Source organism: Rhinolophus hipposideros (genome assembly GCF_964194185.1).
Source record: "Rhinolophus hipposideros genome assembly, chromosome: 3".
NCBI lineage: Eukaryota > Metazoa > Chordata > Mammalia > Chiroptera > Rhinolophidae > Rhinolophus > Rhinolophus hipposideros.
Genome location: NC_138049.1, coordinates 105,373,412 through 105,396,912, shown reverse-complemented (window position 1 = coordinate 105,396,912; position 23,501 = coordinate 105,373,412). Strand labels below are relative to the sequence as shown.

The following is a 23,501-nucleotide window of genomic DNA, read 5'->3' as shown; positions in this document are numbered from 1 at the left end:
CTGGGATAACCTCTTTCAGGAAGGTCCCCATACTCTTTCTGGGATTCCAAACCCCCCAATCTCTCCCAAAGCCTCTTCTGGAGGACCCCACCCTATCCCCTAATCTTCTTCTGACCCAGGAATCCTTAGAAACTTAAGAAACCATCAACTTCCTCACCCTTACTCCAACCCACCAAATAAGAATCTCTCCAAGATTGCAGACAGATTTTTATTGGGGTTTGGGAGGAGAGCATGGATCCATATGATAGTCTGACGTAATCTATGGAATCTTCAGAGAAGAAAAACATGTATGCCCTTATGCACAGAATTTTTCTTAGAATTTCAAGGGGTTCACAAATTAAAAACTTCCTGGAGGTTAAATATCCATACGCTAAGTAGATTTGGAGGGCAGTTCCCACTGATATCCCAAACTCAGACTCCATAATTGGTTTTTGGAAAAGTACAGCTCTTGGGCTGTTACTCAAGACTCAGAGCAGATTCCCTCAAGCCCCCACAGCTCTTCTAACAAGGATGCCATACTGTTCCTCTGACCCCCATTTATACTCCAAGCCCACCAGTTGCCTCTCTTCCATACTTCCACTCAGATGCCCACCCCCAACTCTAGGGCCAGAACCAAGATAGGAACAGAGAGAATGGAAGACATTCACCACCACCACCCAACTCTTCCAACAAAGATTTTCAGAATGTCCCCCTCCACCTCCATCCTGACCAAACAGTAATGATCAATTTCCAAACTCTCCCATATTGCAGATCAACCCCAAATTTCCAGAAAGCAGCACAAAAGAAAGGCAGCTGAAGATCAAGGGTGGCAATATTAGAGAAAGGAGTTATGGAATGAGGCAGCAGGATAGAGGAGGCAGCTCTAACTGCAAGGCAGGCAAAAGATGAAGTGGAGCAGACAGGAAATATCCCACCTGATAGGGTGTGGTTGAAGACATCGGAATCAATTAAGGGCGACAGAATGAAGGAACAAGACTTGGAAGCAAGGATGATGATGACAACGCCAAGAAAAATCAAACATGGCCAAAATGGCTAGAAAATGAACAGGACAAACAGGAAGTGGTTGGACAGACAGGAAGCAGTCAAAAAGGAGAATCCAGGAAGTGGACCTTCAACAGCAACATGACTACCATGACCAAGAGAAATAAGAAATTCACAAAACCGACAGAAAGCGACTCCTGGAAAGGGGATTATGACAAGGAAAGATAATTCTTCCAGAAAACACAAACATCAAGGCTAGTACACACAGGAAGTGGCCATGATAAATATCTAGGTCCACAATAAAAACTTTATGCTTCGAATGACCTGAGACACACAGGAAGTAGCTTATCATCAAAGAAAATTGTCACAGACAGCATGAAAAACTAGAGTCAAAATAAAAATAATAAGTCCCTTTCAGTCCAATCTGACACAATTACCAAAATGGATGCCATGGCTGGAGAAGACAGGAAAGGACAGACAGGAAGTGGCCCATAGGTTAGAAAGTGTGACATATGGAGCTAGATTATTTGGCAGCAACATAGATAAGAAATTGTTTTGATCAAGAAGAAATGATGGAGACAGATTGAAAATGGGCACAAGGTAAGGGCTTATTGACCAAAAGCTTTATGAAATCCAGTTTGATTAAGACAGGAAGTGGCCAAGGAAGACAGGAAGTTCCATAAGATTAAAAAAAAAAAAAATCCCATTGCCCTGGACAGAAGCATCCATAAGAAGTCACAGGGTAAGACTCTTGTCAAGGGAAGGCAGGAAGTAATATTTCAAGCAACATATACATCTCATGTGGACAGATGGGAAGTAGCTCACAGCCAACAGACAGTAGTCAAAAACAACAGGAAGCAATTCTTGTAGCTCCCACTGGAGGTCAAGAATGGAAGAGGAGCTCCTTTCACTTACGGCTCCTGAGTGGGCTGTCTCCGCAGAGAGGGCAGGGCCAAGCTCCGTCTCCTCACGATAATCGTCCCCATAGCCATAGGTGTAATCGTAGGGCCCTGCTGGGGGGTCTGTGCCACCCTCCCCATATTCCTCTGCCAGGAACCTGTCGGCTGTGGAGGGGACCTGGAGATCTGTCTGCTCCTTCCCGGGGATGGGGAGGGAGAGGGGTAGACGGGGGCATTAGGGCTGAGAGGAGTTTTTCCCTGGACCCCAGGGTATGACAACTTCCAGCCCAAAGGATTATGATGGTAATTGTGACTGGAATTTTTCTCCCAAAAAGAGCAAGGGGAGCAGTTGTATAGAAAGTGATAGCCATCAAAGACCCTAAATCAGGAAGGCCATCCAGAAAATGGGCTTCATGGGAAGGAATCGTGGATAACAAGAAGGGTGGCCGGAGGACTGGACACAGAGTGGACAGTCCATGGACATGTGGTGGACAAAAGAGTCCAGGGAATGAATGACCAAAGACGTGGATGGAAAAGAGAAAAACGACAGCATTGGACAGAAAATGGCTTCTGAGAACAGGAACATGACACAGGAAGTAAAACTATTTGACACCAATATGGAAAGGAAGTTACTCCAGAATCAAAGAATAATGGAAGGAGACATGGACACTGAAAAGACAAGCAGACCCATAGGTCTGGAGTGACCAGAAGTCAGAAGGCCATAATTGGATATGACAAAGAGTCCTCCGGCCAGAGGAAGGGCTGATTCATCAAGATGACAGGGGACCTGAGGGGTGGGTCACAATGCCCACTTGCCCCCAGCGAGGGTGAGGGAGGGGGATGGAGTTACCTCCTCAGGGGGTGGCAAGGGGCTTGACTCCAGGATTCCTTCCTCTTCACCTGGAGTTGGGTACTAACCCCAAGGGGGAGGGGGAGAAGAGTAGCATGGGGTGGAAAAGAAGGAGAGAAGTTAGCAAGAAGGGCAGCAAAGCAGCACCTTGTCCCCTCCCTGAGGGCAGTGTCTGTCTGTGCTGGGGGGTGGGGGAAATCTCAGATCTTGCAGCCCCTTTGGAGGAGGAACAGTTTGGGGAGAGTGAATCTCCAATGTCATAGAGGTTTGGGGGCAGAGATCTGGATGCCCCGGCTCTACCTGCCGGTAACCGCTGCCTCTGGTCCTGGGGGGGCCCCGGGCAGTGGGGGAAGCTGCCCGCCGAGCTGGGCGTCGGGAGGGGGAAGGCTGGCCCCGTGCTGGGCCAGAACCTCCAATTCGAGAGGGTCTCCGGCCTGGTGAGGGGGATGCCTGCCGGGCTGCTGACCTCTTGGCAGGTGGGGTAGGCTTTCGGGGTGGGGTCCGACGCCCCCTGGGGGAAGGGGCAGACCTGTGGTTGGGGGTCCGAGGCCGCTGTAGCAGAGAGATATGGGAGGGGGAAGTGAGGAAACTCCCATAACTTAAATATATGGTGTCTCTCCCTGCAATTGGTGTCATAGGAGATGTTTGCACAAGATGGTGGGAGGAACAGGAGAAAGGAAGGGGGTCCCTCAAGTTTACCTGGTAATCAGGGGTCGTCCCCGCAGTCATCGCATCGTAATAGGGGGGCTCGTAGTCATAGTAGAGAGACTCAGTGGGCTGGGGTTAGGGAAGGGGCAGTGGGAATAGGTAGAAAGAGGATGAAGGTGGAGGGGGGAGGTAGGGTGGAGTGAGAGAAGTGAGGAGATGGTGTGGGATTGGGAAACAGGATAGGCATGGAGTTGGGAAATAGAGTTGGGGATGAAAGGAGAGGTTGGGGGACAGGAGAGAGATGGGAAGAGGTAGGAAAGGAGGGAGGGGTCCCGCATGTGGGACAGAAGCAGACACAATTAAGAGATTGACTCTCCAATCTTCAGACCACTGACCCTAGATCATATCTGTCACCCTAACTTTTCAAACTCCACCCAATCCAGAGTCTCCCTTCCCTTCTCCCCACCACAGCCCCTTATCGTGCACCTCCACGTGCAGGGGGCCAGAGAGGGCCCTACCCCCACACTTCCACTGACCCACCACTCCTTTGGGATTCCCTCAACCTCCTGCTCCTTCCCCATTTCTCCTTCTAGGTCTTACCATTTCAACGTCTTTCTCCCAGTTTCTGTCTCCCCTCTACTCTTGTCTCCCATCCTCTGTCCCCAAGTCTCACCCCCACCCTCTCTCCCAATCTCTTAATTCGAGGAAGGGATGGGAAACCCAAGGACACAGTTTCAGGAAGACTATCAGAGAAGGAGACACAAGGAGGGGACACGGCTCCCAGCCACAAATTCTTCATAATGACTCTTTTTATTTTTAAATGAAAATAAAAAGGTTGATGAATGAGGACTGGGGGGGGTGGCGGTGATGGGAATAGAAAGGTATGTTTGGAGAGGGGCACTAGAGAGGGGAGAACAGGAGCCCAAAATAGGATGGGGAGCTCTGGACATTGGAGGGACTCCCCTGGGAGATTTCTAGCTGTCTTCCCTCCCGGGGCGTGCTGCAGTTTAGGGTTCGCCCAGCTCCCTCACCTGTTGCTGGGGTTCCTGGTTTTGGGGCCTATGAAGTCTTGATGGTTGCTGTTTTGGAGATCTCTGGGCTCTGTGAAGCTGTTGTTTCTGAGGTCTCCCCTTCCAATCCGCCTCACATTCCAGCTCCTTCTGTTCACAGGATCCATAGGCACCTTGCACTCCCGGAACAATAACAAGCTCCTGGATATCACCCTGCAAAGACATGAGAAAGGGACACCAATGGACACAGGCAGAGAGGGCTTCAGTCTGAGACAAAGGGTAGGAGGCAGACCCTAGGTAAAACAGTATCATGGGAGGCCATCACCAGCCCTCCGTATGCACAGCCCTCTTCAGTGTCCAAATGACCTTCTCATTCATAATCCCATTGGACCTTCACAGCAACTCGGAAAGTCAGTAGGACAGTCAGTAGGACAAGGACCGTCATGCCCATTTTCCAGATACATTCCATTCAGAAAAACTCAAAGAGGTAATGACTGGCCCAAGGTCATTCACAGTGGAAGGATCAGGACTAGAACTCAAGCCATCCAACTCTAAATTCAACACTGTCTCCTACAGCTACCCCTGTGGTAATGCTTCAGCATTTTCACAGGGGTTTCTGGAGACAGTGGCCCAGACATGGTTGCTTTGACCTTCTACTGGCAGTGATAATGAGAATTCCTAGGACTTCTAGAAATGAGGGAAGGGGAACTCACTTTGGAATTCCAATGGCTTTTATTTGTGCTCACATGTGGTGAGCACACTCTGCCTGGTATTGTAGTTTGGGAATACTGTCTCATCTCCAGAGCAGAATAGGGAGCTCCTTGGGATGACAGAGAACTTATATTTATTCTTCTATGTTCCCCTTGGCATTGGGTAAGCAGGTATTTAGGAAATGTTAACTGGCCACATGGATGGATGGATGGATGGATGGATGGATGAATGGATGGATGGGTGAGTGGGTGAATGGGAGCTCAAATGCATGACTGAATGGGAGGGTTGATGGATGATGAATGAATGTATGTATGGGTAGATTGGTGGGTAGGTAAATGGGAGGTACAGAGTAGACGGAAACAGATTGACAGGTAGGTAGGTACATGGAAGTAAATATGGGGATGAATAAACGGATGGAGGAGAGTGGGAGGGTGAGGAGATGGGCGTGTGAGTGGGTAGATAAAGGATGCATGCATCCTCATATGCATGGTAGATGGGGTGGTGGGTGGATGGATGAGGAAACAGACGGACAGATGGGTTAAAGAAGATGGATGGATGGAAGGACAGATTGATGGATGGGTGTTGTGAAGAAGGGAGAGGCTGAGCAAGGGAAGGATGGATGGGTGCATGAATACAAAACTGAATGCTTGAGTAGGTGGGTAAATGTGTAACTGGATGGATGGGTGAGTGGGTGAATGGATGAGTAAGTAGACAGAGAGATTGGTTGAAGGGATAGATGGACGGATAGGCAGAGTGATGAAGACTAAGTGGCTATGGACAACCCTGAGAACATCCTAGGTGTAAGTGGACACCTAGCTCTCCTAACAGAGAATATTAGCCCTGAGGATAGGAAACGGAAATACACATTAATGAGAGGATAAATGAAGGGCTAGGACATGGGAAGATGGTGTGCTGGGGCCAGAACGAGAATGGACATAAGATATGGGACCAGAAATCACTCTGTTCTCCGATTGCTCTGGTTACCTCAAAGACTTCTTCATCCAGGATACGGGCACCAAAGATTATCACTCCACGGGTGTCCAACACTGGATGAGCACTTCGGGGGAGGGGCCGGGTGACCCGCTTCTTGCAGTCAACAATGAGGGTGACAGACTGGCCCTTCACAGCCACACCCACACGGTGCCACCTGGTCGTAGGGGGAGAGGCTCAAGTGACTGACTGAAAGAGGGAAAGTCAACAGAGCTGGGGAACAGTTGATGGGAGTGTTAGGGCAATGATAATAACAGTAATAATCGTAGTAGTGATCATTTATTGAGTGCTTACAAGGCACCAGGCACCATGCAATAATTTTCTCATTTGATTGTTATGATTCTATTCTCCCTATTTTACAAACATAAAAATGGAGGTTCAAAAAAGTTAAGTAACTTGCCCAAAGTACAGGCTAATACATAAATACATAAACTCTTAAGCCCAAATTCTGGGCTAGATGTGACTGAAGTTTGGGCAGTGGGAAGATGAGGTGTGGCCAAAGGCTATGCAGGGTTTCCTAGTTTAGGGACTGGGGTTTCTGGGGCAGTGGCCAGAGGGGAAGTGCAGGCCAGCAGACCAGACAGCAAACTAACTTACTTGCCATCTGCTAGGTTGAGGCCTCGGAAGACCGGCTGAGCTGGAGGCCGAGGCCGGCCGGTCTGGTCCTCATACAGGAAGCGGACAGGTCGGCCAAGCTCCAGGCCCAGCTGTCTGACGCCCTGGGCACTGTAGAGAGTCAGGAGGGGGGCCTGGAGGCCAGGGCGGGTCCGGACAACAGTCAACAGAGAGAAATCTTTGGGGAATCCTCCTGGGACCCAAGAGAGACACACACAGGTGGAGTGAAAGGCAACGAGAGCCATAAAGCCATTTTCTTCCGGTTTCTGATCCCAGACCCCACCCCAGGAGTTACTCCACCATGTTACCCATACCTGGGAAGAGCTGGCGGGTAGGCGCACTGAGCTGAGCAGGTCGGGACACTCGGTAGGCCACATCAGCTGGACAGATGCCTCTTGTCCTCCGGACACCATCAGGGAGGGAGGAGAGCCTCAGGGCCCGGAGCACATCCACAGGGGGTGCACCTGGGAGAGTCCGTGAGGGTCAGAGGAAGGGACACACCCTCAAGAGGGCCAAGACAGAGGACATCTGGGCTCTAGAACTCAGCTTCCTGGGGCTCAAACTCTCTGGAAAGCAAAGGTCACCTTTCCCTTACTTGCTCCTGCAGGGGTCCTGAATGGATGGGAAAGCAGAGTCACCTGGAAAAGTGCAGGCTTGACCCTGGACTCAGCTCCATGCTCACTACTGCCCCTCTCCCGCGCAGCGCCTGTCATGCTCACTATCTCTGAATGACAATGCAGCCTATGAATCTCTCTATTCTCTCAATACCTCTCTCAACTCTCCACCTTCTCTCTCCTTCTCTCTCTCATTCTGTCTCTCTTCCTCTTTTTGTCTGTATCTGCTGGTCTTTCTGTCTCCCTGTCTCTTCTCTCTTGCTCCATTTCCCTCACACTCTCCATCTTTTTCTTTCCCTGTCTTTCTCCACCTCTCTCACTCCCTTTCCATATCTCTCGGTCTCTGGGTCTCTGGCCTCTGTCCCATGTCTCCAGTACAAACAACATCTGGGCAATCGATCATCCTGGGCATGGGAGGTGCAGGGGGGCCACCAAGGAGGGAACGGAGAGGCAGTTCTATGAGGAGGGGGCTTCAGCTGCTGCAGTTCCCATGTTTGGGGAGGTGGGGACAATTCTGACCATGCAGTGGAAGGAGATACAAGAAAGAGCCCCCCCAGGAGCCTGGGCCCCTAGCTTGGGAGATGGTCTGGGGGCAGGGCTGAGGGGGAGACTGAAGCTGCCACGCGGAGCCGGAGCAGGTCCAGGGCCCTGAGCCACACATCTGGGGATCCCATCAGAGTCCTTGCCCAAAATCCAGGCAAGCTCCTCACACCTGGAACTTCGACCCTACCCCACCACCCCCACTGCTCCGGATCCAAAGATTCAGGACTCAGGCCACCAGCCCATCCACCTAAAACTTGGCTTCCTCGGGCTCAAGCTCCCAGGAACACAAAGGTCACTTTTCCTGTCTTGCTCCCCGATACACACTCCTCACAGCATCAGCTCCAGATTGGAAAAATCCCAAAGAAAGTTTCTGCAAAATTTTCACAGAAGCATGAGGCAGGGCAGGGGCCAGAGTGATCAGGAGAGCAGAGCTGGGTGGGGTGGGTGAGGTGAGGCGGGCAGGCAGAGAAAAGGCCCTTTGAGTCCAGGAGCCGGGAAACCACGGCCTTGCCCCCCCACCCCCGCCCTAGCCTGGCCCCCGCGTGTGGCAGCTCCACAAACACCAACACACAAGGGCCGCTTTGAGAGACAGAAGGTGAGGGAGACAGAGACACAGAGACTCACAGAGACCCCAGGCCAAGGAGACCTCAGAGACCCTGCCTTCCACCAGCCCCCAGGAGAGTCCAGTTCCATCCTACAGATGACCCAGCCACAAGCTGCCCACCCATCATTCCACCTCAGGCCACATATGTGCCCCACTGTCTCTGGCCTTAATCTGCCCCACTGGCAGCCCCATCACCCCCACCACCACCTCTGGGCTCCCAAATGCCCCATTCCTTACTCCTATGAATTCCACATTAACCCATTTCCCTAGAGAGTCCCACCTTTACCCATTCAGCACCCAAATAAGAAGCTGTCGTCTCAGCCATCTCCCTACCTCCATGCTAAAGGGTCCTTTTTCCTCCAAGAAAGACTCCTAGAATCTACAGACATTGCACACTTGTTTCTTGTCCCTGAGAGTCATACTCCTCATAACTTGGAAGTTCTTCCTCCTGTAATCTAATCTAAATCCTTTATGCTGCTATTCTGACCATTTTCTCTCCAGAGCAGAGAAGAAATGAATAGTCAAGTTATATGCAAATCAGCCTCCAGTGTTTCCAGGAGTGGGGGCTTGCATCAGCCTGCCTAGGCCCCAGGTGCTCTCAGCACCCCCCCCCCCCATCTCCGACATCAAATCCCCTTTCCTAGGAGCCAGGAATTCTGGATCCTGGGAAAAAGAAGGAAAAGATTGGGGTTGTGGACACCAGGGTCCCAGGAGAGCCCGGCTGGCCAGAGGGGGAGGGGCGGGGCAGGAATGCAAAGAGTTGGCTCCCACCTCAGACACCTGATCCCGGCCTGTCCAGCGGCCGTCCTGTTGGCAGCCAGCCCCAGTGCTCCCCAGAGCCAGCCGCGTGGCAGCATCGAGGGCACCGGGAGGGGGAAGGGGATCCTGTCGGGGAAGCCACTGGGACAAAAAATCCAGGCATCCCTTCTTTCTCTACTTACCAGGCTCTGCTGTGACCCACAGATGCTCCCTCTCAACCCAGAGACGGAAAGCCCAGAAGACATACACACACTCGTCACCCATCCACACTGTCACCTACCCCTCACCCCACTGCAGGCTGGGCCACAGCAGCCCTGCCAGCTGCCGTTCTCCCCAGGGCCCCAGGACCGGTGGCACTCACGGCTCGCCAAGGTGAGCCTCCACATTCGCCTTTAGCCCCCTCATCAAGTCACTTCAAGGAAGAAAGGAGATCCCTAACCTGGCTCCAAGGGACCCAGGTATCCTGCCCCCTAGCCTGGACCTTAGATCCCCCAAATCCCCTGGTCGGACTCAGAAGCTCCGCCCCAGGCATCAGCGGTCCCCTGCCCGCGGCTACCCAAGAGTTCCAGCCTGACTGCGGAGGACTCAGGCGTCGGGACTCCTCTTACCTGCCCGAGCCGGGGCCCAGCTCAGCCCCAGCAACAGAGGTACAAGCAGGAGGAGGCCATGGCAGCGGCTACACCGCTCCATGGCTGGCGACCGGAACGCCGGGTCCCAGGGACCCAAGGGCGCCGGAGGCACTGGACGTCCCGAGGCTGACAGGAGAGAGCGAGCTGGCTGTGAGCCTCGGACGAGGGGGTCCGGGGAGATCACAGGCTGTACGGTGGCAACCGCTCTCAACGGCCCGGCTCCATGCAGAGAGGCGCCGTCGGGGCTCCGACGCTGCTCCCTCCTCGGTGGCCGCCGCTCCTGTGTGTCCCCGGCCACCCCGGCGGCCCAGAGCCCCCACTCCGCCCCCGCCCCCGGCCCAGCCCCCGCCTCCAGCCGCCCGCCCACAGCCACAGAGAAGAAACCCCACCCTCAGTCTCCACCTGAGGGTGGTGGGGGGAATGAGAACCCTCCCTCGCTGATCCTCCGGCTGCTCTTCGCAGCTCCTTGCAGGGACTCAATGGCTTACACCCTGATTCTCTTTTTGGGAACCCCAATATCTTCTCCCCAACCCCTTCTTCTTTAGGACCCAGATGTCCAGTCACAGCCCCCCTTCCCAATTCCCTCCCCCTTGGGGGCCCAGAGTCCCCTTTCAGCAGAGTCCTGGGCGGGATTTAGGGTACAGTGGGAGGGGAGAGGCGGGCCTGGGGGTCACTACCTCCCCCCATCAGGTCTCCATAATTACTTCCCCCGCCCCGCCCCGTGTAATTACAGAGCGGGCCCGGGGCAGGGGTATTTATAGACAGAGCTATAGATAGCGGTTAGAGACCTGCGACTCGACGGCCGCAAGGGGAGGGGTGGGGGCGCCGGGGACAGGGTAGAGACAGAGGGCGCCGGCGTCGGGGCACACTGGACAGACTGACAAACCCGCTAATCGGGTCTCAGGAGGTAAACATGGGGGCACGAGGTAAGGGAGTCCAGGAACCCAGGTGGAAAGGCACCCAGTGGAGAAACGAGGACAGTCATTGCTAGTTGGAAGTATGGGTAAACGAGGTCACTCAGGGACACGAGGCCGCCTCCAGGCGGGCAACGCTTGAGAAGGCCGCGGCGCCCCGCGCCCAGTGAGCCCCACGAACGGGCACAGCGCCGGGTCTGCCCGGAGCCCGCGGCCGGAGAGGAGACGGCAGCGTGGCGAGGCGCCGCCGCCCGCTGGCGCTAGGAGGGCGCAAGCGAACAAGGCGCCTTTGAGAATCAGCGCCCCCCTTCCTCCTCCGGCCGGCCCCGCCCCCAGGCTGGCACACCCTCTTCTCCCCCTCCCCGACAAAGCGTGCCTTGTGTCCCCCACCCTGTGCCCGCCCCTCAGGCCCCAGGGAACCTCCGCGGCGGTGTCAGCGTCAAGGGAGCGCGTCCGGAGCTCCCAACCGGATACCCCCCCACACACCCCAGCCCGATGCAGCGCTGTCCACCGCCTAACAGAGTCACCTCAGTCCAGAAAACAGCGATTTTAATTTGAAAGCGACTTTATATGTGAGTGAGAGAGGGGGGAAAAGAAACCCGAGAGAAGAGTTGCGGGGCAAAAATCATGCAGCCCCAGCACCCCATCTCTGCGGGCTGGCCATCCCCCCTCAATTCTCAGGCCAGGGTGCTGTGTCTCCAGCCTACACTGTGTGTGCCCAAGGCTGGGAGAACTGTGAAAGGGGCAGCCGGAGGACTACTCACCAAACCACCCCCTGCCGGACCCTGCATCCGAGCCCAGGCCCCTCCCCCAAGTCAGACAGGGAGAGATGGGAGGAGGGGGTGCGAAGGCCAGTGCTTGAAGAGCCCCAGGTACAGAGCATCTTGGGGCCTTGCCTTTCCCAAACACCACCTCCACCACTGGCGTGTCTTAGTCAACCTGGGCAAGTACAGTACTTCTTTGAGCCTAACTGCAAGTCTCTATCCTCAGAGGAAATTAAAAATAGCAGATGGGTTCCTACATCTCCACCCACCCCCTAACCACCACCACCTTTTCATTTTTCAGTCTGACTGCAGGAGGAGGTCAAGTATGAGAAGGGACTCTGGGCAGAGCCTCCCTCTCCCATCTGCTTGGTTAAAGGAAGGCCTGGCAGAGCCCTACTCCCATGTCTATCAGTTTGGGGGGCCTGCCCCCCAATATCCATCTCCGGGGTAGTTCCCATATCCAGTCTTCAGACGGCGAGCTAAGTGAGGCAAGATGAGAAGGAAGCAAGGTCCTGGGAGCAAGGCCAGTGCTTTGTGCTAGGGGAAGAAAATCGTTCCAGGCAGAGGGTGAGAACTCACCCCAATCATGGCCGACCTGTCAAATTTAGAGACTCCAGGCCACCGAAGGGAGAGGTCCAGCCCTCACAGGGACTGGGATCCCCTCTGACTTGGGATATCAGGCAAACCCCTTGGAGGTTAATGCACCCCCTTGGAGGTCTCTGTCCTGTCCTATAGTTCTCACCCCACCAAGATTCTTAAAAACACGGCCCCTCCCTTCCCCCCGGGCCCAAGGCTTGGAGTCCCTCTCGGATGTGCGCTCATCCAGTGTGAGAAGCACCAAGTTTGGGTATGGGCTCAGGCCAGCTGGTGGGGCGCCTCCAGCATCTCCATGAGAAAGGTGTCGATGGGGGTGTCACCAATGAGCTTGAAGAAAAACAGATGCTCTAGACACTTAAGGCCGATGGACCTGAGGGCAGGAAGACGCAGCAGCAGCTTGGCAAACCTGAGGAGCGGAGGGAGAAGTGCGGTGAGAACAGAACCACACGGGCCCTGAACACACTCGTCCCACCCCCTACCTCCACATCTGTGGGGGCCTCGGTCCCCACAATCCCTCACCCCCACAGCTCCTCTCACCGTCCCTGCTGCTCAGGGTATTTCTGTTTGCAATAGGTCTCCAGTGACGCGTACACTTTCTCCCGCAGGACCTCCACCTCGCTGGGGTTGGAGAGGCCCTTGGCATCTGGAATGGCAGGGAAGAGAGGAGGAAGAAAAAGGCAGGCAAATACAATCAGGACAGACGTGCAGATGAGGCCCACATGATGTCCTTTTCGGGCCCCATCTATTTGCCCTTCTCCAGATACCTGGCAAGGGAAGCAGGGCACTTGGGTTTGTGGGGTGGGGTCAGAAGGGGAATGTATCAGTGGAGGTGGGTTGTGCTCGGTCAGCTGGGAGATTTCCGGGCTGAGGGTCTTACTGAGGGGATAGCTGGGTAACTTAGGAGTCTCCAGAGAAGAGGAGGCTCAAGGTGGCCTTGGTCTTGAGAGATGGGGTACCCTCCTCTTACCTGGATTAAACAGAATGATTGCCCTCAGGCAGCCAAGCTCTGTCTTGTCCATCCTCATGTCACGCATTTTGGACACTAGCTCTGTCAGCACCCTGGAGAGGGACCTGCAGGTCACTCAAAGGTCACAGCTCAGCCAGCCTTGGACACGGACCAGCCTATAGCCCCACCCCCTCTACCTACAGGTCAGCCCAGCGCAGGGCCACTGACCTATCAAAGATGGCTCCCACGCCTGCAGAATGGGCTGAGTTGCGGTGCACATGAAGACCTGTGGCGAGGAGGATGCCATCTCGCACATCAATGGATCGGTGGGAGAAAGAGGCAATGAGAAGCTCGTTCCAGCCTGGGTGGGGGCAGCAGGGGTCAGGAGCCAGAGATCAGGCCACGGGACGCAAAGCACCAGGGGAAGAGAAGAAGTGGCAAGGTCAGTGAGCTTGGCTCCCTGAGTGTGCGACTGTGCACTGGGGGTCACTGAAGGTCAGGTCAAAGAGGGATCAGCTGTCAGGAGGTCAAAGGGGTCCAAGGTCACTGACCTGCCCGTAGCAATATGACCTGGTCATCCAGAGGCAAGGAGGAAAAGTGTGGGATCCTCTTCGCCCACTCGACAAGCGTGAAGAGCTGTTTGTCAGCTGCCTGACAGATGTTAGTCACAGGGTCATTTGGCTGCAGGGAATGGGGGGTAAGCGTTATGGGAGGTTTGCAGGAACACTGGGAGCCCCCCCTCATAACGAGTTTTTGACACCCCCTCTTACTACATAGTCTCTCTTCAAGCCCCATCTGAACCAATCCCTCTAAATCAGACTTTCCTTCCGGCATTCCGACATTTATTTGGGACAACCAGTGCGTTGTTCTGGGGGTGGGGACAGAGAAAAACTATCACACCCACCTCAGATGTTTGAGAGACCTTGTTTGGCAGCACTTCCAGTGCCCAGAGTGTTAGGAGGGTTGTGACGGGAAGGGGAGGGGGAGACAGAACAGACCTAGGCTCCTGGCAACCACCCCCCATCAGGAAGGACAGTGGATTGACCCCATCACTCACGCTGCTGCCGCTACCCCCGGTTCCCCCAGGACCCTCAACGCCCTGGTCACTCTTCTGCTCCACAGCAAGTTCTGCCTCCAGGATCCTGTCCACAGGCATCTCCTCGGGGGCTCCCCCAGCCCCCTCCCCATCCCCGTCCTTGTCCTTCCCCCGCTGACGCTCCTCCTGTACCGCTGGGGGAAAGAGGGGAGGAGAAAAAGTGGCAAGTCAGCAGCCAGCCACGAGGAGGTTCTGAAATGTCCTTAGGGCCTCATCAGGGTTTCATGGCCCTTAGGAAACATTTTTAGGAACTGGGGAAGTCACTAGAAGTAACAGTGGACTGGGGGCAGTCAGGAAGCAAGGGTTATAAAAGGGCACGTAAATAAGCCAAGAAGGGAAGGAGAGAGTAAAGGAATTAGGGAGAAAACTACCATTTAAACTGAGGGCCTACTACACACTAGGAAATGTGCCAAGCACATTTTAACAGTCCCTCTACTGTAACGACCCTGAGAGTTCTCGCTGTCATTTTTAAAGATGAAGAATATGGGACTTAAGAAGTTAATGGCCTGTCCACGTTCACACAATACACGTTAAGTCGTACATCTGAATCCAAGTGTACCTGACTGCAAATCTTGTGCTTGTCTAACTCAACAAAGAGGCAGTATAAGGAGCACTGGCCTGGGTCTTCAGAAATGTGAGTTCTGCCCCCAGCCCTGCCATTCTTTCGTTGCATGACCTTGGGAAAGCTAGGCCTCAGACTCATCTTCTCTAACATGAGATTTGATCATGATACTCTCTAAAGCATGCCTTAGAATTCCAGAATCAGACGGAAAACAATAAGATAAAGATGAGAGAAGGCAGCCCTGAGGTCTTCATCAAGTCTGTAGCTTAAGCGAGTAGAATCCCAGAGCTTGGAGGAGAGACCAGAGAGGGAGCATTGAGACCAGAGAGGGAGCATTCAGGTTAGAGAGCGACACAGAGAAGCCCATCATGCGCAAGGGGACTTATCCTACCCTCACAGCACACTAGGCAGGGGTCACACGTGCAGGCCACAGGGGCAGAAACATTAAGAAGGAAACTCAAGGGACCTGCCAGGGGTAACAGCAGGGCACCAGGAAGAAGAGCTGATGAGGAGGGGAGACAGAAATCGAATATCGCCCTCTGGAGGAGAGAACAGTCCAGCCTTTCTGAGAGGTCTGCGTGTGGTGTCCTGCAATCCTCCCTCTTTCTCCTCCCTCCTCTCCCATGGCATCCACTGGGAAGGCTGGGTGCGGCAGGCGCTTACCCTCCCGCTTCATGCCCGTGGCCAGGCACTTCTGGTAGCGGCAGTACTGACAGCGGTTCCGCTGGCGCTTGTCCACCGTGCAGTCCTTGTTGTCCCGGCAAGAGTAGGTCAGGTCCTTGCGAATGGTGCGTTTGAAGAAGCCTTTGCAGCCCTCACAACTGTAAACCCCATAGTGTTTGCCTATGGGGGGGGGGGAGCAAGAACATTGCTGCATGTAAACCCCTCACCATTAGGTCTCTTGCTAACCTCCCTCCAGCAAAGTTTATCTACTTTGCATTTGCCAAATAGAGCTGGGGAACCAGGACCTGAGAAATGGTCCGATCCCACTCTTCCCTCGGATCACCACCCCCCATGTGCGCTTCAGACTCTTTAGCTCTCATTGGGCCTCCCTAGCTCACTTGCTCCAACAAAACCCCATGAGCCCCTGGGAATTCCACAGGGGATGGGACATGGCACTCTCTCTTCCTCTCTGCTGGTCCTCTGAGCCCCATACCTGAGCTTCGGTCCCCGCAGATTGCACATAGCCGTTTGCCAGCCCCAGGGCCACCTGGAGGGGGTGGACAGTGCAGGCCCCGGACCCCTAAGACTGGTGGCTTCACATCTTCAGGGGGGCCAGACCCACCCCCAGGGAGCGACACTGTTGAGTTAATCTGAGATAGGGGAAATAGGGAGGTCATGGGGAGACTCACTGGGAAAGAGAATCTCTGAGGTGATGGAAATCATGCCCTAACACCTAGGCAGGGCCCTGCATTGCACATCCCAGGGGCATCATTACACTGCAGTCTGTGCGAAGGGCTAGCACAACCCAGAGATTCGACATACAGTTTCCCCTGAAATTATGCAACACAGTAGCCCTGAAAAGCATGTATCTCAGAAGGGCAGATGGGACCAAAAGGGCAAAGAATCACTGACAGAGGAAAGGGACATCAGGAATATCAGGATTCTTTTACAGGGTTGGGGACGAAGCATGCACTGAAAGATCAGTCACCTCCGGAAGGGCAAGGGGGTCTCACAAGGACCACAGGCCTGCCAGGATTAGAGGTCTGGAAGGTCAGTGGGCCATGGGGAAGTTCACACAAAACTCTGGGGTCACAAGGAAAACAAGGAAATGAAAGTGGAGAGGCAGTAAGTGGGTCACAACCTCTCACCTGGGGACTGCTGACAGGCCCGGAGAATCCTGGGGGAGCTGGAGGGGGCAGACCAGGGGACCCCATGGAAGAGCTGATGACTGGGAAGGGGGAGCCCAGTGGGGGGGGTGGCATGGGGGGTGGGGGGGGTGCCCCAGAGCCTCCAAGGGATGGGGCTGCTGAAGAGGGTAGGGGTGGTCCAGGAGGAGAATGGGGAGGGGGCCCCTGGGGAAGGGGATTTGGGGAGGAACTGTCTGGGCTTCGGGAATCTGAGGGAGGGGTACACAGAGGCACAGAGACACACAGACAGGAGAGACAAAAAGAGAAAAATGAGTCTTCCATCATCCAACTGAAGACTTTCTTTAATCCCCCCTGCACCCCATCATACCCACCCCATCCCCAAGTCCAGACACCCTGTTATCACACAACAGTGTAACTTCTAATAGTGGTGACAGGAGGGAGTGGTGACAAAAGAGAGGAGTAGAGCTCCAGCGAGGCAAAATTCCAAGCACTGTACGTGGTCACCCCAAGCCAGCTGCCCAAGCCAGTCTCGTGTGGGTGGGGCACCACGTGGGATGGACCCTCCTTCCCATCTTGTAGCCAGAGCGTGCAGGGAAGAGAGATAGGCGGAAGAGACCTCCTCCTAGGACGCAAGATCTGTCTTCAAACGTCCAGAGTCCTCAAACTCGAGGACTCGTGTCCCACGCCCAGGCGCTCCGGTGTGCAGGGACACACGCGGCCATGACTAGGAGGGCGGAAGCTTCCTCTTCCCTCGCCGCCCCGCCCCGGGGGGAGGGCGCTAAGGCCCTTGGGAGGGAGGGGACGCGTGTTTACAAACAAGGGGGCGGGAGCGCCAGGGAAAGATCGCCAAGGGAGGGGGGAGGGGTTGCAGATACCGCGGTCACTGGCTCGCGGGTCCGTCCGCTAGGACACTCACCCCGCCCGCTGTCGCCCATCCCGTCCCGTCCAGCCTCCCCCGGCTCCGGCTCCGTGGTTTGTTGTTCTCCGGCTGCCGCCGCCGCCGCCGTCGCTGCGGGATCCAGCCAGGGCCGTCGCCGCCGCCACCGGGACGCGACCCCACAATGCATTTCTTTTCGCACCCCCACCGGCCCACACTGCCCTGCGGCATGCCGCTGGGGGAGGAAGGGCGGGCGAGCAGTCCAAGACATGATTCCTGGCTGAGTGTAGGGATACCGAAGAGGTACCAGAGATTCCCAAGGTTTTATTGAGGGGCTAGCTGAGCACGAGGAAGCCCCAGAGAAAGACTGGCCTGAACCGGGTCGAATTAAGCGCTTCGCTCTGCTCTATACCAAAATGACAGCGCCGATGTGGCAGCCATCTTGGTATAGACAGGAAGTCTCCGCGCTAGTTCCCGCCCCCTCATCTAGTTGGAAACGGAGGAGGCGGTCTCCTCCGTCCCTGTTGCGGGCCTCGCCCAGCCTCCCCTCAAATAACCTCCACACCCACGCATGCGCGCCAGGGCATGGCCGCTTCGCCTCTACCTGAGTGCCGCCATATTGGTAAAGGTCCTGGGACGGAGGTAGAGCGGAACTTCCTGTTCTCGCGGGAGCTAGAGGCGGGAGTGCCACGTCCGTGCAAACCGGGAAAGAAGAGGATCCCGGAGCCGGTGAGAATTTCCTACTTTTCCCTCCCGTCCTTTCCAGGCCTTTTCCCCCACTTAGTGGGTCATAGAGACGAGGACCCAGAGAGTCCGTAAATTGGTGAACAAAGCCTAGAGTAGTGTGCCGGGGGCCCTGCATCCGGGAGGCGGGTCGGGATAAACAGAACGAGTTTGGGGGCAGAATGGAATGGGGGAGAGGCCCATAGACGTGGACGGAGGGCGCGAGCGGAGTAAAGCGGACCCGGCATAGGTATAGAGTTGAGGGTCAAGTGGAGTCACTGTCTCTGTTCCTCTGGTCAGCGTGATGACCAGCTACCTGAGGGCCTCCCACTGGGTGGCCTTGGGACTGCTGACCTGGGCGGCCGTGGGGCTGCTCGTGGCCGGACACGAGGGTCATGACGATATGCACGAGGACTTCCATGGCCACAGCCACTCACATGAGGATTTCCACCACGGACACAGCCATGCCCCTGGCCATGGCCACACTCACGAAAGCATCTGGCATGGGCATACCCACGGTCACGACCACGGACATTCACATGAGGATTCGCACCATGACCATAGCCATGGCCACCCCCATGAGAGCCTCTACCACAGAGGACATGGACATGACCACGAGCACAGCCATGGAGGCCATGGGGAGTCTAGGCCTCCAGGCATCAAGCAGGACCTGGACACTGTCACTCTCTGGGCCTACGTGAGTCCCCAGGGGATGGGGAGAGGGGTTGGTTCTGGATTGTTGGGAAACTCCACACCACTTGAACCCTGACTCTCCCTCACCAGGCACTGGGGGCCACAGTGCTGATCTCAGCAGCTCCGTTTTTTGTTCTCTTCCTTATCCCCGTGGAGTCAAACTGCCCCCGGCACCGGTCTCTGCTCCAGATCTTACTCAGTTTTGCTTCTGGTGGGCTCCTGGGAGATGCCTTCCTGCATCTCATCCCTCATGCCCTGGGTAAGTAACCTCAGACTTCTACCTCAAATCTTAACATTATTTTATTGTTTGGGCAAAAGGGGTCTTTCCCCTTTATGATCTTTGACCTTCCAATGTTCTTCCAAATATTAGGGTATTCGCTTATCTGGCCTTTTCTCCTCCTTCTTCCAGAACCTCATTCCCACCACCCTCAGGAGCAGCCCGGACATGGACACTCCCACAGTGGTGAGGAAGGGGCAGGTGGAGACAGGGATTGGAGTGCTGGGGAAGGTCTACCCTCCGAATTCTTCTGCTCTTGCACTTGAGGAGGATAAGTCTGGAATCCACATTTCCCTTAATGTCTCAATGCCTCCATTTCCAGGCCAGGGCCCCATTCTGTCTGTGGGACTGTGGGTCCTTAGTGGAATTGTCGCCTTTCTTGTGGTGGAGAAATTTGTGAGACATGTGAAAGGAGGACATGGACACAGTCATGGACATGGACATGCTCATGGTCCCATACATGGACTTGGAAGACAGGGTGAGCCAAGGAACAACTTTCCTGAAAGCCACCTTGTTTGTCTCAGAGTCTCCTCGTCTTATGGCTGTTAGATGGGAGGGGACTTCCCTTTTGAGGACATATCAGGTCTCTGTTCCCCACTCTTAACCAACTCCTTTCTTGCCTCAGAGCGTTCTTCAAAGGAGAAACAGAGCTCAGAAGAAGAAGAAAAGGAAGCAGGGGGGTCTAGGAAGCGGCGAGGACGCAGTACAGGACCCAAAGATGGGCCATTGAGACCTCAAAATGCTGAAGAGGGAAAAACGGGTTCAGGTGAGGGCCAGGGTTGGTAAGAAGCATGGACAAGGGGCATCATCATGAGCCCCATAGGATGTGTGCTGTGCGTGGTAGCAGGTATCTGGAAAAGCCTGCAAGGCTAGCTTTGCAGTAGTCTCTGCGGGGAGATGTGGTAATGGCTGGACCAGGGATGGACGTGACGGAGCCTCTCATTGCTTTGTCTTCCTTTCCTCCTGTACAAGACCTGCGTGTGTCGGGGTACCTGAATCTGGCGGCTGACCTGGCACACAACTTCACAGATGGTCTGGCCATTGGTGCTTCATTTCGAGGGGGGCGAGGATTAGGGATCCTGACCACAATGACTGTCCTGCTACATGAAGTGCCACATGAAGTCGGCGACTTTGCTATCTTGGTCCAGTCGGGCTGCAGCAAAAAGCAGGTCGGTGATGATGTGCACCAAACATGGGGGCCTCCAGTCCTTTACCCCCTGCTCAGCCACCCCTAACCCGACTGCCTCTCCTTGCTCCCAAACAGGTCATAGTGTTATTGATAATTAATCTTCTAGAAATCAGGGAGAGGTTCTGGTTCACTGTCCTGTCGCTTAGTATTTCTTGAACTGGGGTCCATAAACCATCTGAATGGTTTTGGTATCTTAAGATTTTTCAGAAAGTGTCTATTCTAGACTCCCCTCTTTTGTCCATACTCTTTTGTTTCCAAAGACATGCACCCTACCCATATATTCCTGTACCCCGCCCCCCAGCCACGTCTAAACCACTGATAATCTTCAGGTATTGATAAATGCCTCTGTCTCTTTTCTGTCCACCAGGCAATGCGTCTGCAACTACTGACGGCGGTAGGGGCACTGGCGGGCACCGCCTGTGCCCTCCTAACTGAAGGAGCGGCAGTGGGTAGTGAAGCTGCAGGTGGGACAGGTCCTGGCTGGATTCTGCCATTCACTGCAGGTGGCTTTATCTACGTAGCAACTGTGTCTGTGTTGCCTGAGCTGTTGAGAGAAGCGTCACCACTGCAGTCACTTCTGGAGGTGCTGGGACTACTGGGGGGGGTTGTCATGATGGTGCTGATTGCCCACCTCGAGTGAGAGGTGGGATAAACCACCCCCACCCAGCCCCGAACTTCTGACCTGTAAGTCTTCGGAGTTTGTGGTCTGTGGAGGTTGGGGCCCTGGCCCGGGATATCTGCCAAAGGAAGGAGTTTTCGCATCCTAGGGAACTGGTGACTTTAGCATGAGGGCTAAGGTTTAGCAGTCCTATAGGGGCTGTAGAGATGAGAATGAGAGACCAGAGGAACTACAGTGTTGGGTGTGTGCTGACCACGTTATTGGGTTTGGGGCTAAATGGGGCCATGAAGAAGGCTGGAAGAGACCAGTGATGGCAGCCTACCCCATGTCTCCAACCCGTTCTCAGAGGACCAAGCTGCCACACACAGGCTTCTCCAAGGTCCTCCTCTCTTCCTCCCACTTGTTGGTGGAGGCTTCAAGGAAGACCAAAGCCCTGGACAAAAGGGGCAGCTGGAGTCAAGGGATAAACATCAATTTAACATCAATCGTGTATCGTGATTGGGGGGAGGGCGTTCGTTGCTAATCTTGTGGCCTGATTTTTTGTTTTTATTTTTTTATATCACTGTTTGAATCGAGGGGGTGAGGTGGTGACCAGAAATAAAGTCGTCGGATCTTCCGCCCTAAAGGCAGTCTTTGTGTTTTTTGGAGGAATGGGGCTTGTCTCCCAACTCCCTAAACCCCCAAGCAGTTGTTTCTGGCCACGCCCCCGCGGTGGGAGGTCCGCCTGTGCTGGTGGCCACGGATGGCCTAAAGCTAGTAGGGCTATGATAGGCCTGGCTCTGCTCTCGCCACGCCCCTTCTGCGCTCGGATTGGTTGTGTGTTGGGTGTCCGCCCACTCGCAGCCAGCCATGGCGACGCAGCTCCGGCTCCGCTCCGCGCTGGCACTGGTCACAGGTCGAGGGGGTGCTCTCCCAAGGCGGTTTGGGGTGCGGGAATTATATCGGGGAGCGCGCCCTCGGACTCTGCAGCTGCTGTGACCCCTGTCCCCCGGGCCGAATTTTACTAACTTTGCGCCCTGTTAACCTCTGACCTCCGCCCACTCCTCCCCTCGCCCCACCTCGTGTTTTCTTCCACCGCAGGTGCGGGTAGCGGCATCGGCCGAGCCGTCTGCATGCGCCTGGCCCGAGAGGGGGCCGCTGTGGCTGCTTGCGACTTGGACGGGGCAGCGGCACGGGAGACGTTGGGGCTGCTGGGCGGGCCAGGGAATGTGGAGGGGGTGCCCCGCGGGGCCCACGCTGCTTTCCAGGCTGACGTGTCTGAGGCCGTGGCCGCTAGACGCCTGTTGGAACAAGTGCAGGTGAACGCGAGCGACCTCTCCCCCTTTAAAGTGTTCACACTGCCTGCACCGCCCCTGGCTCTTTTCATGGTTTTTTGGTGTGTAACCTCCCTCTTCCATAGGCCTGCTTTTCTCGCCCGCCATCTGTCGTCGTGTCCTGTGCGGGCGTTACCAGGGATGGGTTTCTGCTTCACATGTCTGAGGATGACTGGGACAAAGTCATAGCCGTCAACCTCAAGGTGGTGACCTCTGAACCTGTGACTTCTGGCCCCTCTAGCCTGGGAAGGGAGTTGGAGGATGACTGTCACCCCAGCTGATCCTTTCTGTCTTGGTACTCTGTCCTCATTAGGGCATCTTTCTAGTCACTCAGGCTGCAGCCCAAGCCCTGGTGTCCAGTGGTGGTCGTGGCTCCATCATCAACATCAGTAGCATCGTAGGCAAGGTCAGGTTGAGTTGGGCTGAGAAGGCATAGAGTGGAGAACCTCTCCTTGGAACCCCTGATACATCTCAGATCTCTGCTTCGCCTATAGGTGGGGAACATGGGACAGATAAACTATGCAGCATCCAAGGCTGGAGTAATTGGGCTGACCCAGACTGTAGCCCTGGAGCTTGGACGGTTGGTCAGACACCTGGGGGTTCAGGGGGTTTGGCTGAGGTATGTGGGAGCTCTGAGTGAGGGGTCAGTGTTCAGTCCTCTCCAGAGTCAGCAGCCACTCTCCCTTTCACAGACATGGGATCCGCTGTAACTCTGTCCTCCCGGGGTTCATTACAACACCCATGACGCAGAAAGTGCCACAGAAAGTGCTGGACAAGGTAGGAGGCCATGGGTGCAGGGCAGAGAGCAGAACCATTCAGAGGTCCAGCCTCTCTGGGCTTGAGAGAGAGAGAATACTGGGCACAGTTCCTGAAACATAGTAGGTATTAAATAAGTGCACAAGGAATGAAGACACACAAAGGGTCACAGACTCAGTCTACAAAAAAAATCCAAAAAGAAACTTGCAGCCACATATGAGTGTTTCCTTACAGGTGACTGGAAAGATCCCAATGGGACATTTGGGGGATCCTGAGGGTGAGCAGTGAGTGGGGAGTGGGCCCTGGGGAGGGTCTTGAATGAACAGATCCCAAAGTCTGGTATCTGAAAGGGTCCAACCAGGATTGGTGGTTGGTGTGTGTGTTTTGCGGGGAGGGGGTGTTTCTGGTGGGAGATGATGGCTCCTTTGGATCTATGGGAGTGAGCAGGATTCTGCCCTCTCCTCACTGTTCCCATAGATGTGGCAGATGTGGTCGCATTCTTGGCATCTGA

General features: G+C 54.9%; 4 protein-coding genes across 5 annotated transcripts in view; 2 read left to right on the top strand and 2 right to left on the bottom strand.

Moving 5' to 3' along the window:
• The window catches only part of COL11A2 (collagen type XI alpha 2 chain), a 28,145-nt gene extending 18,038 nt beyond the window's left edge, over positions 1 to 10,107 (bottom strand). Inside the window, exons 1-8 of the mRNA XM_081044486.1 lie at positions 9,833 to 10,107; positions 7,019 to 7,168; positions 6,687 to 6,897; positions 6,084 to 6,246; positions 4,410 to 4,601; positions 3,430 to 3,507; positions 2,731 to 2,793; positions 1,897 to 2,076 (exon numbers count right to left, since the gene is read on the bottom strand). Coding sequence (XP_080900612.1) covers positions 1,897 to 2,076; positions 2,731 to 2,793; positions 3,430 to 3,507; positions 4,410 to 4,601; positions 6,084 to 6,246; positions 6,687 to 6,897; positions 7,019 to 7,168; positions 9,833 to 9,914 — 1,119 coding nt within the window. The 5' untranslated portion in view covers positions 9,915 to 10,107. The remainder of the gene's footprint in view (positions 1 to 1,896; positions 2,077 to 2,730; positions 2,794 to 3,429; positions 3,508 to 4,409; positions 4,602 to 6,083; positions 6,247 to 6,686; positions 6,898 to 7,018; positions 7,169 to 9,832) is intronic.
• A 1,191-nt stretch (positions 10,108 to 11,298) lies between these two features.
• On the bottom strand, positions 11,299 to 17,899 carry RXRB (retinoid X receptor beta). Of its 2 annotated transcripts, none has more exons than XM_081044488.1 (10): positions 17,460 to 17,899; positions 16,544 to 16,791; positions 15,889 to 16,045; positions 15,396 to 15,575; positions 14,132 to 14,304; positions 13,626 to 13,755; positions 13,303 to 13,435; positions 13,096 to 13,187; positions 12,666 to 12,771; positions 11,299 to 12,534 (listed from the first exon to the last, which is right to left on the bottom strand). In XM_081044488.1, exons 1-10 carry the CDS (start codon positions 17,689 to 17,691, stop codon positions 12,387 to 12,389), a joined length of 1,599 nt encoding a protein of 532 aa, XP_080900614.1. In that variant the 5' UTR covers positions 17,692 to 17,899; the 3' UTR covers positions 11,299 to 12,386. The 2 variants fall into 2 exon arrangements, with proteins under 2 accessions (XP_080900614.1, XP_080900613.1); XM_081044487.1 differs by having other exon boundaries at positions 13,096 to 13,199; positions 17,460 to 17,892.
• Positions 17,900 to 17,912: 13 nt separating this feature from the next.
• LOC308495962 (zinc transporter SLC39A7-like) lies at positions 17,913 to 21,540 on the top strand. The gene is made up of 8 exons (XM_081044489.1): positions 17,913 to 18,149; positions 18,444 to 18,840; positions 18,927 to 19,095; positions 19,246 to 19,299; positions 19,436 to 19,591; positions 19,739 to 19,879; positions 20,086 to 20,282; positions 20,670 to 21,540. Exons 2-8 carry the CDS (start codon positions 18,448 to 18,450, stop codon positions 20,940 to 20,942), a joined length of 1,383 nt encoding a protein of 460 aa, XP_080900615.1. The 5' UTR covers positions 17,913 to 18,149; positions 18,444 to 18,447; the 3' UTR covers positions 20,943 to 21,540.
• Positions 21,541 to 21,756: 216 nt separating this feature from the next.
• Positions 21,757 to 23,278, top strand: LOC308494683 ((3R)-3-hydroxyacyl-CoA dehydrogenase-like; the record flags this gene model as incomplete). The annotated part of the gene is made up of 7 exons (XM_081042573.1): positions 21,757 to 21,816; positions 22,002 to 22,219; positions 22,321 to 22,437; positions 22,548 to 22,640; positions 22,729 to 22,814; positions 22,927 to 23,011; positions 23,225 to 23,278. Exons 1-7 carry the CDS (start codon positions 21,771 to 21,773, stop codon positions 23,276 to 23,278), a joined length of 699 nt encoding a protein of 232 aa, XP_080898699.1. The 5' UTR covers positions 21,757 to 21,770.
• Positions 23,279 to 23,501: the final 223 nt, after the last annotated feature.

Bases quoted from the DNA above. Each gene is read 5' to 3' on its own strand.
- LOC308495962 (XM_081044489.1), top strand. From the start codon at position 18,448: ATGACCAGCTACCTGAGGGCCTCCCACTGGGTGGCCTTGGGACTGCTG. The intron at 19,096-19,245 runs GTAAGTAACCTC...TCCTTCTTCCAG, and splicing joins TCTCATCCCTCATGCCCTGG to AACCTCATTCCCACCACCCT. The intron at 19,880-20,085 runs GTGAGGGCCAGG...CTCCTGTACAAG, and splicing joins AGAGGGAAAAACGGGTTCAG to ACCTGCGTGTGTCGGGGTAC.
- RXRB (XM_081044487.1), bottom strand. From the start codon at position 17,691: ATGTCTTGGACTGCTCGCCCGCCCTTCCTCCCCCAGCGGCATGCCGCA. The intron at 16,792-17,459 runs GTGAGTGTCCTA...CCCCTCCCTCAG, and splicing joins GATGGGCGACAGCGGGCGGG to ATTCCCGAAGCCCAGACAGT. The intron at 13,200-13,302 runs GTCAGTGGCCCT...AGTGACCTGCAG, and splicing joins GTGGGAGCCATCTTTGATAG to GTCCCTCTCCAGGGTGCTGA.